This window comes from Micropterus salmoides, unplaced genomic scaffold (genome assembly GCF_014851395.1).
Source record: "Micropterus salmoides isolate LMB-PRFRI ecotype aquatic unplaced genomic scaffold, ASM1485139v1 Ms_hic_scaffold_15, whole genome shotgun sequence".
In the NCBI taxonomy this organism is placed as follows: domain Eukaryota; kingdom Metazoa; phylum Chordata; class Actinopteri; order Centrarchiformes; family Centrarchidae; genus Micropterus; species Micropterus salmoides.
In genome coordinates, this window is record NW_024040596.1 from 21,918,137 (window position 1) to 21,934,349 (window position 16,213).

Here is a 16,213-nt window from a genome sequence, read left to right on the forward strand (position 1 = left end):
TAGCCGAGGTGGTAAGTGATCCCGATCCTCGTCTTATAATCATTTAGTTAGAGGATGATGGCCTAAAAGATAGCTGTACCAAATTTAATGACTTTCTCTATATGAAATAGCACCGCTGCTAAAGGCTAAATGTTATACAGTGTCTCACAAAAGTGAGTACACCTGTCACATTTTTGCAAATATTTGATTATATCTTTTCATGCAACCACACTGAAGAAATTACATTTTCACTTAGGGGTGTGCTCACTTTCGTTGCCAGTGGTATAGACATTACTGGCTGTGTGATGTTGAGGATATTTTGAGGGGACAGGACATTTACACTGTTATACAAGCGAGTACACTCACTACTTTGTAACAAAGTGTCATTTCTTCAGTGTTGTCACATGAAAAGATATAATGAAATATTTACAACCATGTGAGGGGTGTACTTACTTTTGAGAGATACTGTATTTCATAAGAGTATATCCACTTTTTTATGATTTCGGAGGAGAGGATCATTGTTTTAGGTGAGATGTGCCTCCGCCGCTATAGCACATCACAAGAAACCTTACAACTCAGACTGGTTGTACTAGTTAAACAAGCACAGCAAGCTGTACACTCACAACACCACCAGCACATTTTGAATTATTAATACAATTAACACAACATTTCTTTGTTACATGATTAGTGTTTATTTAAAATAATCCATCTGCAAATGTTTGTTTTTTTTTTAATTAAAAACAAGACAAATTTCACAGCTAGTAGCCTACATAGTAAGCAAAAAGGAGGGGAGTATCCATCAGTCTCTTTTCCCCCCCTCAATATCTATGTATTGTTCAGAAGTTCTGGTTGGGGGCCTGGGACAAGCATGGGTTTGGTAATCTGTTGATGGGGCTCTCTGAGGTGGGGTATGGATGACAGGATTTGAGGGGCATAATACTCTGGCCGGACAGTGTGGATCCAACCTACATTTATGCATTATGTCAACCTAACTGCTATAACAAGCCACTCAGTAGCAGCACTGATCCAGAATCTGTAAATCGCTCCTTTTTTGACCAAGTGTATCTGAAAAATGAATCTGACCCCACATTGGCACTCCTGACTCCCAGAAACACTACAACAGCTGACTGAAGGTTTGCTTACTTTGGCCAGCTCCTATGGAATATTCATAGTTTAATACTTTGTCGTCTTTGACATGCTCCATCCAAATGTGTAGATAATTTATTGAAATACAATCCAACACCACTGGAATAAACAGTAAACAAGTCTCTTTTTACACACTCAAAAGGTAACTTCTGGTATTAAATCTAATTTACAAAAGGAACAGCTTTTGTGTTGCCAATTAAATTATGTCTGGTGATATTGTATACTTTCTTACTGTCAACAAATCCCACAAAAAGCCCAAAACCAACAATAAATAGATCTGACTAAGTACTGTCCGTGTATCCACAGTCTGACAGCAGTAGTAGTGCCCTGTACACGGTTTATTTTGAGTCAGTCCCACATACACCATCCTGCTGCAGTAAATACTGACTTGAAGCACCAAATGTGTATTAATCCACAGCAAGAAACAGTCCCCAACAAATGCACCATCCTGTTTGAGTCAATGTTTGATAGATGTTATAGTGGTAGCTGTTTTAGGAAATGACTGAGCCATTTTAGGACTTAAAGTCTACTGTACAATTGTGACACATTAAATATTTGTGTCTTCAGTACAAACCAATGGCCTGCTTGTCACAGACTGGGTGTGGAAGTCAGAAAGTACAGAGAGAAAAACTAACACATTGCTGGTCTTGGTCTTGTCATTGGATTTGGTGACAACTAAAATATAGAACAACACCAGCCTCATCTTTTAAAGGCTGCATGGAATAATTCTGATACTTTTGCAGAAATTACATTTTAATGACAATCCAAAGACAGAGATGAGTGCGGAAGAGCAATTTCCACTTAACACTTTCTCTTAGAAATAAGGGACAAGTAAAAAATAAATAAGGGATTTATAAAAACAACAGTTGTGTGGCAAGGTTTTAGGTTAACACCCCAATTTCAAGTTTAATTTGACAATCACGCAGCCGTAATGCAGATTACCGTTTGGGCATGTCATACCGTTTCAACCATTTCAAGGCTGAATCCTGCCTGATGTGACTGTGTTGACCCTGTGAGGTGGCTATGTTTGTCCGGGGCTGGCTGTGGGTCAGCTGGGCTTTGGAAATCAGAGGGCAGCGGTCTGACCTATGACAGCACAGCGTTGGAGTGTCGTATACCTATCAGGTTGTCTGCGCTGAAGGATCGTCTCATCGCTGCTCGGCTCAGGTCCTTGTACTTGTCCTCACATAGTCTTGAAATGGCCTGGACGGACAAACGTGCAAACACAGTTATTGAAAAGTTCTGATTGAAAAGGTGAATACGTCATTGTGTTTTAAAGAGGTGTCTGAATTCAAGAAACATGCAGGATCATAAAATGGTACATCAGCTCTTGTTGCACTTTACATGTCACCAGTAGAGAAAGCCAAACTGTAAATACCTTAGATGCTTTCTTTCTCTCTTCCTCAACAGCTTAGTACATAATTCACTGTGCATCACTGATGCCATAAAATCCACTTCAACATTCAACCCATCGAAAGACTTATAATTAATCAGGTATTTTCTTCACCAAGACATCTTCTAATCTGATGTCAGAGGCAGTAGAACAAGAGAACAGTGGGCTTGGTGCAAAGTGGAGAGGAAAATATTACCGGTGCATTATAATGAGACTTACTGAAATGGCTGGTCTGAGGAGGGAAGCTCACCTCTAGTTTCTGGGCGCGTTGGTTGTTGAGAGGCTCCAGAGGGAAGTTGAGGTTGTTGTCGTCAGCCAGCTGCCGCAGATCGAAGTAGTACTTGGCATAGACACTGGCTGGCACGTTGATATTAAACTGGAGAAGTTCCAGGAAGTGGCGCTCCATCTCATTCCTAGAGGGTAGAAAGATACCTGAGGGTTATTCCAGACAGCCAACACTTCCGAGCAGAGCCTCAAGTCTAATCTATAACTTTAGCTGATGGCTCTCTTCTATATTAACTACACTGAGTGCAATAGAGGAATATAGGGTATAGGGATAAGGTCATCTGATACCAAGGCAAGATCTAAAATTCTTCAAAGACAGCGGTTTGTTGTAACTCAATTATTTACTTAATCCCTCACCAGCAATATTTCCACAACAACCTCCTCGCTCAATTGATCCACATCCAGCCTGTTTTTCAGAGCTTTGGCGCTACATTCTGTTACTCAAAGAACAGCAGATGCATTAAATGTTGTGAACAAATTTTTATTGTCCAAGGAAGGTTAAAATCAAGGGCAACTGGACTAGATAAAAGATATTCAAATAAGTTTTCAGCTCTGACTGAATGGCAGGGACCCCACAGCTATTCAATCGCTGTGGGGTCGTTATCAAATGATCAATGCCACTTTGGTCGTTTGTGCTCCTGGCTGTTGTGATGACAGTTTTGTCATAAGATTTTCAGTAACAATGAAACTTTATTTATCAGGTGTCTCCAATGATCATTTCTTTAAAACAATCTTGCGGTTTTCTGCTGATCTTTATTGTAAAAATGTTTTTTTTTTTTTTTAAACATTTACTTGTGCACCGTTTCAAAGAAACATGTTGTTCAACCAGGACACAGTCGAAAAAAGAAGTGCACACAGTTTTCAGATTGAATGTGCTCCTTTTCAAGAGAGAATCATAATGCATCCAGGACACAATTTTATTTTCCCCAGCCCAAGTAGTATGGAAGATTAGCTGTGGACACACACAACTTCGATAAAAAAAAAAAGAAAAAAAAAAAGAAAGGGACATGAAGATCCATGAATGAATTTTTATCAGCTACTACATTCAACAGAAGAACAGCTATTTCTATTCTTCAAAGACTTTTCTTCATCTGTGGTTCTGCTCTTGTTCAGAGCAGCACAGAAGATACGATTTAACTTTCTAAGACATGGTCACACTGTAAATTTGTGCTTTGACTTTCAAATTCAACATGGGAAGTGCTTGTGGAGATGGAATCAAATCTCTTCCACAGAGATCTCACACACACTTGCAGTTAATGAGACATCAGTGTCGCAGCTCACCCCCCCGACTACAACCTCCATCATCCTTCCTCCTCATCATCATCATCACAGCCACGAGAAAAGCTAAGGGAGGTGGTCGCCAAGGAGACAGCATCTAGGATGCTTTGTTGGTCAGCAAAGGTGGTGAGAGCGAGTGAGCGAGCGTGAGTGTGTGATGTCTGGTCTCCCAGGGCAACTAATGGAGTGGGCGAGAGCCAGGGCCATTATGTGGATGCTGTGAGAGCACTTGAGACCCTCCCCTGCATTTCTGTCTGTCTCTCTCTCTGTTTCTCTCCCTGCCCTTCTTCCCATCCCTTCATCCAGACCCGACCAGTCTCACAAAGGCACTTCAATGGCAGCAATGAAAACAGTAGAGAGAGTGCAGGTCAGACGTATATGAGAGGAAAGAGAGAGCGAGTCAAAGAGGGATGGGGTGGCTCACGGACAGAGAACATGCATGCAGGCAGTGCACGCACCTTTCCAAATCACAAAAAAAGCAAGGGGGCACTTTCAACCTCTTTATACCACACACACGCACAGGAAAAGCAATTGTAGGAAATAAAGCCCGGGTGCTCCAAGTGCAGCCCCTGGCCTCTTCACCGGCTCATAGCCCGAGCGATAGCTGAGATGCTACAGCTTCCATCTATGCGCACACTTCCCTTCTTGTCTGCTTTAAGTGCATCTTTGTTGTTACATTTCTTTTATTTGGGGGGGGGTGGGGTGGGGGCAAGCATGTAGTGCCAGAAGTCCAATGTACTTTGTTTTTATGGATCTCCTTTTTCTACATCTAAAGTATCTGGAGCTCAGAAACTCAAATACCCACGGCAGCCACACTTAGAGATGAATCTGAAATGTCACTCACCACTCAGGAAACATTTCTATTTTTTATGCATTAGATAAAATGACCTGACCACTATTAACAAACAAGCTTGACAAACACAAAGCTAAGCCACTGCTCAACAACTGTGTATCCAATCGTTACAAAATATGTCTGGGTTGAGGGGACAGTAAAGCAGCCTGCGTGTTCTTCCTAAACACATCCTCCTAAGGTTTTCAAAGGTAGGACATACAATTGCTCCTGTGTGTTGTGGATCTTCCTCCCACTTGGACAGGTCTACAATATGTCCACGGGGAGTGAGCAAACACAACTACTTCAACTGGTTCCCTTTCAACATGAAGAAGCAGAAGTATATTCAAAGAGTGTTTTTTTTTTGGATTTTCTTAATGGTTAAAGCAGACACAAGCTGAATAAGACAACACATTTAGGACTGTTGTATCTATGATCTCATGCTCTCCAAGATACCCAAGACACTTTAAATGCTTCAGCTGGAGCTCCTAACCCAAATGAGGGAAATTCAGCTCAACTGAGTGCAACACTATGAAAGCTTTCCAGCAGAGACCCTCTGAAAATGTGTTGTTGCCAGCTTTCACCCCCCCCCCTTCAAGCGCGGCTGTTCGGAACAACTATAAAAACACATTTGATTTCCGACAACCTGTCGTACCAATGCAATCTTGTCACCCCCAAACAAAATAATCTTGACTGTCTGGGTATGCCTAGAGATTCTGTCTATGATAATCACAACCATCAATAAGAGGACACTTAACTTGTTGCAAAGAATACAGTTCTCAGTTATACATGGGGTTACTACAGGTTCTCTGTAGATTTTTCAGACCATATTAGACAGAGTAAAAAAATAATTCCTTTTCCAACCCAATCCCGATAATTAAAAAAAAACAAAAACAAAACACCCCAGAAAATATTCATACTAGATATTCAAATATAAACAACAGACCAATGACACCAGTCCTGCCCGCTAGGGCTGAACGATTTGGGAAAAAAAAATAAAAAAATCTAATTAAGATTTTTCTACCAGATATTGCGAATTGCAATTTGATTAACTTTTTTTTTTTAATTCAAGTTTTGCTAAAGTTCAATGTTCACCGCCAGTCAATTTATCGGAAGCCGCATTAAAACAGCACACAGCAGATGAACCAGAGAGGAAGTCAGACACAGAAAACACACTTTGCAGACTCCCAATCGTACATCAACAATAAACACAGTTAAAACAGACAGACGTAGCCTACTTAACCATAGAAGCACAAAAATCAAGGACACCTGAACAAACGGGCTCCCAGAGAGCTGTTATGAAGAATAAGAAGAAATACTTCATCCGTAGTTGAAGCATACAAAATGACAAATTAACAACACGTTAAAACGTGTAGGCTAAACGCTAGTAATGAAACTGACTCCCATCACGCAGAAACGGAAATTAATTGTATAAAGTTAAATAATCAAATTACAGCATCTGTGCAGCCTTGTTTATTGTCCATGGAAATGATGATGAATGTAGCCATAAAGGTGTGGTTTCCTAGCGCAGAAAAGAAGTCTGTTTACTTTTCTGATGACTACGTCACTGCATAGCTCAGAAATGTTCAGATAAGCTTAATATTTGGTCATTTGTGATGCTATGTATATATGCAATTCAAAGATATTGCAGCATTGTCTAATTTAGTAGCAGGTCTATATTTGGTACAGTTATTATGCTGCGTCCAGTCAAAGTTCTGACCACCAAGCATTTCAGGTGATCCAATGGCAAATGTAAACAAAAAACATGGCTGACCGTGACAGACTGATGTTTCTTGTGTACACACAATTGAATCCCAGCAGTGCCCTTGTTGTTGCTTTGCCTTTGCTCTGGCCCGCGCTCTCTCACAAAGTGGTAAACATTTTGGCTGAGTTGGCTGCCTGTTCCAAACACCATAAAAATACTCTGCTTGCATGATAAATGTATTTTTAGGAAGTCTAACCCTATTTTTATATTTTAGAAAACAGAATACACACAAATATTTTCCTCTACATACAATTCCATACTGTGTAGGAACCCTTTTATTTATTTGGATGGTGCGCACCAGTCGCTCTTATTCTGACTCCTCGTGCAAGATTTGCAGTGAGTGTGGTACATATCTTCCATAGAAGAAGCTATCCCTCTTGGTGGTTTTGGTAAAATTTGTCGAACTTAGGGATGGTTTCAAAACTCTACACCACTGTTAAATATAACAATCAGCCCAAAGGGTCATGCTAAAATTGTTGAACAACAATAAATAACCAAAAAACAATAAACCTGTATAGAATTTGAACATCCATTTTCAGAACATGGCGTCTAACGTGACATGTATATTATTTATTGATGCTTCCCTTCACAGAAAGTGATTGAGTGACTGAAACCAGTGATCCCCCCCCCCATTCCATCTTCCTTATTTTCATTGCGTTTTGTATAGAAACCAACTCACATGTCCTCCACAGTGATGTCTTTGAGGATCTGGCAGTAGTCAACATTCCACACAGCCTGGTCATCCCAGACTTTGGAAGCCAACAAGATGGCTCCCAGGACGATGCGCTTCCAGTTGGCGGGACAGATATCCAGCTCAGCGTAGGTCAGCAGGCGCTCCAAGTACACCTTCAGGAGGAATAATATTTAAAAGGTCAAATTTTAATTGGGAACTGGCAAGGTTTTGGGATTTAAATCCTTAATTCCTTTCTTAGTACCCTACATAATACCAGGAACAACAGTAAGGTTAACGCTGGGTTAAAGGCCAAGTATTGCATACCAGCAAATTCACAGATGTAATTATATTAGACCCACTACTTTACTGTTGCATCTAGTAAAACTTTGTTTTTATTCTTCTAATAGTGAAACACATTTGAAGATGATTGTACAGGATTATTTTTCTTTCATACATAACTCATCGGAACTCATTTTCCAGAGCAAATCAAACAGACTACATGCTACTACTTACTGCAAAAATGACAATATATGGGGGTGATGTTAATTGGGGCCAGTTTGCTATTTTGAAAACAGAACATTAGTATTGACCTGCATTTCTGCATCAAGTGAAATTGCCAGTCACTGACAAAAGACGAATAAGCATACATGTTAAATTCAAAACAACAAACAAAATTTTGTTTTTAGGATTTGTGGGGATCAAACCTGTGATCGTAAAAATTATGAAATAATAATAATGAAACCAAGAATCCATGAACTCCTGGCTTAAATGCTTTTTAATTATCTTTCAGGTAGTATCTTGTGTTGACACTCACCTGTCATTGTCATTTGAGTCATTTTGGACCATAAACTGTTTGGGACAAGTCAGTTTGCAGGTGTTTACTGCCCTCTGGTGACCAGTTTACAGTAATACTACACTATTTCACTACATGAACTCTATTATTAACTTCTATACAATTGTAGTGTAGTTTAAACAATGTCTTGCTAGACTTAATTGTAATTAATTTTTTTTTTTAACAGAATACAGATAGAAGCATCTTTATAAATGGCCTTGGACTGATTATAAAAGGATTCCTTAACAACAATATTATGTAGACAAGGAGTGTCTGATTTGATAAAGTCTGTGTTGTTTGCACCAAAACATTTGGACCATGTTTACGCTGAATTAACTTACCAATCTACTTAACTTCTATTAAACTCTCAACTGAGTCTCAGGATTGCCACTATAATATCATTATTCTAACAACATACAGGTGTAAGCAAAAATGTGTGTACACCACAGCATAACAACGAGACAGACTTACTAGAGTGACAATGGCACATTCTGCAGTGAGCTGTGCGGCACTGAAGAGCGTTCTGACGAAACGGTAGATCAGTTTGTGTTCTGGGTCTACTCGGGAGTAGTCATCTGGCACTGGCTCTCTCTGTTTGGGACAAACAGACACACACGTCTGAGAGAAGCAAGTATAATGTAAGGTTATAAATTCATCTAGACTAATTTGATTCTTACAAAAAACTTAAGAAATTAGCAACAAACAACACATTAAAAAACCCATTAAGGATGTCTTGAAAGTTGAGTATGTCCAAGAAATTCTGGTATATTTCAACCTGATGCATTGCCCATAAATATGACTATTGTGGCTCTATAGGTAGGAGGTAAGCTGTAAGAGGCTTGAGCAGCTTGCCAATGATATACACTATATGGACAAAAATACTGGTAAACCTACACATTACTTTTATAACATCCCGTTCTAAATCCACAGGCATTAATATGGAGTTGGTCCCTCCTTTGCAGCTATAACAGCTTCCACTCTTCTAGGAAGGCTTTCTACAAGATTTTAGTTTGTCTGTGGGAATTTTTGTCCATTCACTGAGAAGAGCATTTGTGAGGTCAGACACTGATGTTGGACACGAGGGCCATGCATGTAATCTCAGTTCTAGTTTATCCCAAGGTGTTGGCTAGGATGGAGATCAGGGCTCCGAGTTCCACACCAAGATGGGAAACCCATTTCTTTTGGAGCTGGCTTTGTGCAGGGGGGCATTGTCATATTGAAAGAGGAAAAGGCCAAACACAAACTGTTGGAAGAACTGTTTGTATGTAAATTGTATGTTGCAGCATCAAGATTTCAGACCACACCATAAAAAAACAGCCCCTGCCAAAGTATTGGGACAGGGGCGTCCCGTATTTTTGTCCATATAGTGTAGGTTGTTTTGTATGAGTCATTTCCCCAAATTTCTGTAACAGAGGTGAGTGCGAAGTTAGCACGACCCATAGAGTAAAATAATCCCTTTATATAAGCAAAGTTAAAATATACCAGGACTTTCCATTAAAAAAAAAAAAAAAAAAACATGAGCACGCTTGTTGCATACAGACTTTTAGAAGTAATGTTTGTTTTATCTGAGTGTTACTTTTATAAAGGGCACCTGTGATATCGTCAACATTGATTTTGGGTTTGTTCCAAATTTTCCTCTTAACCTTCCCTATTTGAGGTCATCTTCAGCTTGGAGTGGTCCTCCAAAAACTGAACTATGAGGGTCGGCGGTAAAACAACTTCATTGTGGGATGGACACCACTCAAGCCTCATAACAAGTCTTCAACTGAATGGAAACCATTTATAAAGACCACAAGAGAGGATGAGAAAGGACACTTTTTTCCTTTTTGAGTTTTTTTAAACCAGTGAAGCACATCCATATTAATGATGTATAACTAACCACTACTGTTCATGTTTGTTTTAGTTTTTTTTATTATGGATAGCCCTCATTGCCAGGTCAATTTCAGTTTGAAGGAAGAGAACAGAGTACAACTATCTCTACAGAAAGCAAAGTTTTGTATGGGGACACCGCTACGTTTCATGTAATGACGTGTAATCGAAAGGAAAATAATTGAAGGCAAGGACGAAAAGAAAGTGACAGCAAAGGAGGTTTTCGTTTCAGAGAATGTCTCAGATTATTGAACTTTTATATGTTCTACATTTATCCCGACAATAGCAGACTCAGGGGGTAAACTACATGCTCATGGTTATCCACTTGTTAGGCAACACAGACGAAGTGACTGGTTGGATAAATAGATTAAATAGTAGACAAACTTAAAGGAATTACTTTGTGTTCAGGCTTGCTGATAGTAGCCAGGTAATGACACTCCGTTATCTAGTGATTTACTGTTGCGAGCTTGAAGAAATCTTAACATACTCACTGATAAGGGGTGCAACTTCTCATCAAAGATATCCAGTGACCTGTCTGAGTCCCTAAAGAACACATAACATCCATCAACATACGTAACACACATAGCAGTTTGAGCAACACAATGTGCCACAAATAACAAGATTAAGATCAAATAAAAAATGCCCACCTACCTGTTTTTGATGTGGTAGTATATTGCTAATGTGACACTGGAGAAAGAGAAAAACAAGGGAAAATACAAATAGTGTTGATTTTAGCGCTTTATAACTTCAATAAAAACTACATTTCAATGGGAGAATAGCATGCTGTGTGTGTGTGTGTGTGTGTGTGTGTCAGACCTTAGGGTGTGACAAAACATTTGTACACATTCAGCACGGAGGCTTCACTTAAACACACAGAGATAATCCTGATCAAATGTGATTTCTACATTCCCTGAAATAATGTCATTACAGAGGACTGCCCTAATTTAGGAGGACAGCTGTTTCAGTCACGCAGACATCAAGTATTACTTTAGGATTACCAGGCTGTGATGGGATTTTCTCATGTATGACATACAGCATTGTGTGTTTGTTACTGTGTGTGTGAAATTCTCTCACCATTTGATTGTGCTTTTGAGGTTTGGCTGGCTGACGGTGTTGTCGTCTATGAAGATTGTGGAACAGGAGCTGTATTTCTTAGACAGTGGACCAGGGGACACCTTGAGACATTATAATCACACAATCAACCGCTTGAACTAATCACAGGACAGTGATGAGCCTTGATAGCTGCATTTCTTTAGACTGATTCAACACTTCCAAATAGTCGTCAGAGTCTTGGATATTTCAAATGAAATTTTATCTGGTGTTAGGCTCTTCAACAGACATTTTTTCCCCCATTTGAAACAATCAGACTTTGTATTTAGGAGTAGAAATAATGGGGACGTCATCCTTCCTGCCAGAGCAAGAAAGAAATAGAAAGATGGGCCAAAAAATTCAGACAAGCTTTCATGACATCTACACAGCCGTACATGCTGTTGTAAGTTGGTGTACGTATTTGTCATATATGATGATAATGTGATTTCTTTGGTAAAATGGCAAAACAAAAAAATATTTTGTTGTTATCGGTTTTGGCATTCATAAGATTAAAGGTTTTTGGTTTTTACTTAATTGATGGGGATTATGAACAGCTTGTATTGTTGACAAAACTTCCCCCATTCTGTTTTAATACATAAGTGTAAGCTTGCAGTGGTGAGGCTTATATGCTCTCACGTGGTAGTGAGTTGTTGAAACAGAGTTATTATTATTTATATATATATATATATATATATATATATATATATATATATATATATATATATATATATATATATATATATATATATATATATATATATATATATATATATATATATATATATATATATATATATATATATATATATATATATATATATATATATATATATATACACACAAGTTGTAAGAGTTTAAGAAGTTCTAAGGAAGCACTGAATATCTAGCAGTATCTCCGCCATTGTCGTGTTGTTTCAGTGTTATTAATGCTGCAGGTGAAACCAATGTGAGACGCACATTTTGAACAAGTGCTGCCCTATCTAAAATGTGCAGGGAGGAGTCACATCAGCCCCTGTGAACGGACACTGCAATTCAGCAATCACATATATGGTCAACATTCCGATTTTGACACTTACATGACTGATGTGATTTATGTGGTTGCTTTTCCTCTTGTCTCGTACTGTAAAAGAAGAAAGGTGTTCAGAAAACCCCAAAAAACAACAACAACTAGAAGCAGTAATCTGTGTTCAGTACATAGTGCAGTGCATGTTGTGAAGATGATAAGAGTCAGAATCAAATATAGTATTCCACCTGAAATTTTTTGGTGATTGAGATCTACAGCAGTTGAGGTTTGGAAAAGATCTGCTTGAATCCCTTATTGACCTGGTTGTTAGAGATGCCTGTGGCTCGGTGTATGGTGCACAACTTAATCAAGCTCTACAGTGAAGTAGGTAATTAACATTTTAACACAACTGCCAGGATTGCAACAAGTGTAAAAACAGGGCCTAGGTTAAAAAAGACAATTATAAGGATATTATAATGTGTAGTACAGAATTATACCTGAAGCCATAAAAACACATCCGTCTTAATATTCAGCATTGAATCATGTGTTTTAGATCTGTGTGTTTGCTCATCAAAATGATCCTAGGGAAGTGTGTGTGTCATGTAAGGATTACTCACCGTCTGTCTGGGACTTGCTAAGGAAGATGGTGCTCGCTCGGGCGTGGTCTGACGGGTTAGACTCCACAGCCAGCTCTGAGGAAACAAAAACTGTATGTAGTAGCACTTTACAATGGCAATCTGATTACAAAAATCACATTCTGCTTAGTTCACACTCCTGGGTTGTGAAAAAGCCAAAAGGAGAAAACGGTTAATGCCAATAATGCAACATGAGCCTTTGGATTTATTGATCCACACAACAAAAATAGAGAAACAAGCAGGAAGCGAAGGTGGCTGCAGTGCAGCTTTGGCATCAAGATATCAATTTACTGAATATGTCTGACGGCGAAAGACCTGAGATGCATAAATGTTAACTTGTGAACTGACTAGTAGACATGCATTAAAAAAAAAAAAAAAGCAACACTTAACCAATCACTTAGTGTTAGCAGAAAAAAAAAAAAAAAGCAGAAAACAAAGATCTACCTGAGACACATGATTTTGTATCAATACTGTCAACAGTGAGCAATGGTTTTTAAGTAAGAATAGACTGACAAGCCTTTTGTTTAAAATATAAATTTAAGTAATCAAGTATTACATTAAGGATTAGTCCCACAAATGTGTGTAAAAATGACATAAGCTCGGCTGGTAAACAATAACACTTAAAACTTACAACTACAGGGTTGTAAGTTTTAAGTGTGGGAGGATTTTATTTTGGAACACTGGAGAAAATGATTAGTTTACATTTTAGACTTATTGTGGACGTTGAGATACCACTTTACAGACAGAACTGTAAATTCCAGTGATGCAAACACAAAGATAGCACTGGTTTATACACGAGCATGACTTAGAGAATTGTGTTCTTTATCCAAATCTGTGCAGACAGCACATTACATAAAACGGGGATTAGGCGAGGGCAGCATTTGTGAAGTGAGGACAGCAAGAAGAGACACGAGGAATGTAGGAAGGACTGCATTCTGACCCTCACCCTGCCAGCAGCTGGTCTCACCAAACTGCACACTACTGTCCGCAATAACATGAATGGAATGAACACTGTGCTGGGAGCAAACGAGGAGTGGCGACCCTTGCACAGAGACATATTTGAAATGCTTTTCCTATCAGGGGCCTGTATCACAGCATAACATCCCAGCGTGAGCTACAAACATTGAGGGAGGCTATCAGCATACATGGTATTTTTGCTAATTTACACTTTCAATCTGTAACAGTGGGCAGCACATTACAACATGCAGTTTGTTCACTGGAAAATATGCTAACAATTCAGGTTTGTTGTGGTTAATGTATGATCTCAGTGTATTTTTCTAATTTATAACCTCCCCAACCTACTCAATAATATGACATGGACATAAAACTGAGGTTGGTAAAAGACAATGATTAAAGGCTCGTTTTTATTGCTAATTTCTGAACGGTTTGTGACTTGTTTTCTTTGTTAATGTTTGACTTGGTAATGTGAAGCCAGTGTGATCAACATGATGCAGTGCCCAACTAAAGAGTGCTGTCGTCGTCGTCATCATCATCAGTACACTGCTGGCAGCAAGATGGCAATAAACACCTCTAGCAACTTGGCAAGAGGTAAAGCTGGTGTCTGCGAGTGAATCTCCCTACAGTTGTGAAAGAGAATATATCATCAAGTTGTTTTTACATTTAAGATTGACCCTGTTTGTGTGTCCATATTAGTGGAGGGGTCCCTTAAACAGGTGTGGGTGTGCACATGGCTAGTAAATATTTGCTGATTCTGTCGCTTTGTGTGCTTGGGAGTCACATGAAGGAGCTTCTTCAATAAGATGTACCTCCCTGTGAACAAACAACATGGGTGTGACACTTCATGGGTCCAATTACAGGAAAAGGAATCAACTTTATAGCTTTCTAATCGAAAGGTGTGCAGGCTATCAGGTAGACACCTACCATCTGGGACCTCTCTGTCGCTTATATGCTGCAGGTAGGGCACGGTGTTATCATCGCTCACTTCGGTGCTGGTCTGGAACTCCTCCAGCCGCTCTGCCGGTTGTCTTGACGGTAGTTTGGGGCTCGACTCTGGAGAGACGCAGCATGACACCGTATTCCCCATTCCCGAACCGGGTATAAGGTTCACACTATTGCAGCCAAGTCCTGGGTAGCGCAAATATTTGTAGCTAGCTAAAGTTAACTTCCCCCAGTCTCATACACATTACCGGGCTATAGTCGGTATTAGCACAACACTATCTTTGCGTGCTAAACCGCCGCTGTCCACCAACTCCCAGGAATCGCATTCCTGTCCATTTGTGGGTATGCAAGTTAGTGTAACAGAAGAAGAGTTAGCCAGACAGGCTCAACCAGCGCCGTCTTATGTTATATTAGACGTGTTCTTCTAATAACAAGCTGTTAGTTAAATGCAAGTGGTCGCCAATTCATTCATTCATTCAACATGCTAAAGTTCCGCTGCTTGGTAGCTAACTAGCATTTTAGCAAGCTAGCCAGTTAGCTTGTATCATTAACTTTTTTTCTACTCCACATTAACAGATTTTGGCTATCGTGAAAACACTACTGACTCTACAAAATAAACACGTTACTACTTCAAACCACCCAATTATGGCATAAACATTTCATGAGACTTTCCAAACAATCCCACAGATGTCTCCTTGCACTCGGATCGGTATGTAGCCAAATCTAGCCCGAGGCTTTTGTGGCCTACAGTGGAAAAAAGACAACGTAAAAAGAAAAAAATCCAAGATTGTAGACAAAATAAATTCTCAATGAGGTCAGATCGACTAGGTCTTTTGCAGATTCCTCAGTAGAAAACAAACTCTGGTAGCTGGTCCGGACTGCCCCGTCAGATTTCTGCTGGATGCTACTTACTCCCCGCCACCGCCGCCATCTGTTACCGGAGCACCTAAAAGGCATTACTTGGGACGAAGATATTGTAGCCCCGCCTATTTAGGAATTCCGTTCACTCCCATTGGCTGAAAAATCAAAACAAGGACTTTTAAAAGCCACTCATTGGTTAAAGGAGCGGTCTGTTGGAGACGATTTAAACCGATGAAATGTATTTACAACGCTACTATTTTTGTATCGTCCCCCATCCACACCCTTTTTTGACAGTAAAAACTGAACCCCATCCCCACACTGCATCTATCTACCGGTCGAATACAGTCAAGCCAGGGATGGTTTTAATACTAAATACTTTATTGCTATCTTGCTCATTTTTAATTGACCATTGTACTTTGAAGTAAATGTAATTTACACTTAAACTGAAGATGTTGAAAAATAATACCTGTCTTTTAAATATAAAAAAACCCCTTCGTGGTTCATCAGTCTGTCATGAATGATTGTTCACATATTTATTGATTCACTAACAATAAAATACATAACAATCTTCAAGAGTTGTTTATTGCGACATAGCAAATGTTTACAAAATAGTCATGTAATGTCAGAGTAACAGCACTTTCAAATAATGGGCTGGTATAGTTTTATAATGTGACAAT

General features: G+C 39.3%; 1 protein-coding gene across 1 annotated transcript; it reads right to left on the reverse strand.

Annotated features, from left to right (window-relative positions):
• Positions 1-701: 701 nt before the first annotated feature.
• On the reverse strand, positions 702-15,622 carry ccnyl1 (cyclin Y-like 1). Its single transcript, XM_038721044.1, has 10 exons — positions 14,658-15,622; positions 12,759-12,833; positions 12,215-12,258; positions 11,124-11,224; positions 10,701-10,736; positions 10,541-10,592; positions 8,652-8,771; positions 7,355-7,521; positions 2,769-2,931; positions 702-2,328 (listed from the first exon to the last, which is right to left on the reverse strand). The coding sequence occupies exons 1-10, from the start codon at positions 14,818-14,820 to the stop codon at positions 2,212-2,214; spliced, it is 1,038 nt and encodes a 345-aa protein (XP_038576972.1). The 5' UTR covers positions 14,821-15,622; the 3' UTR covers positions 702-2,211.
• Between the last annotated feature and the right edge of the window lie 591 nt (positions 15,623-16,213).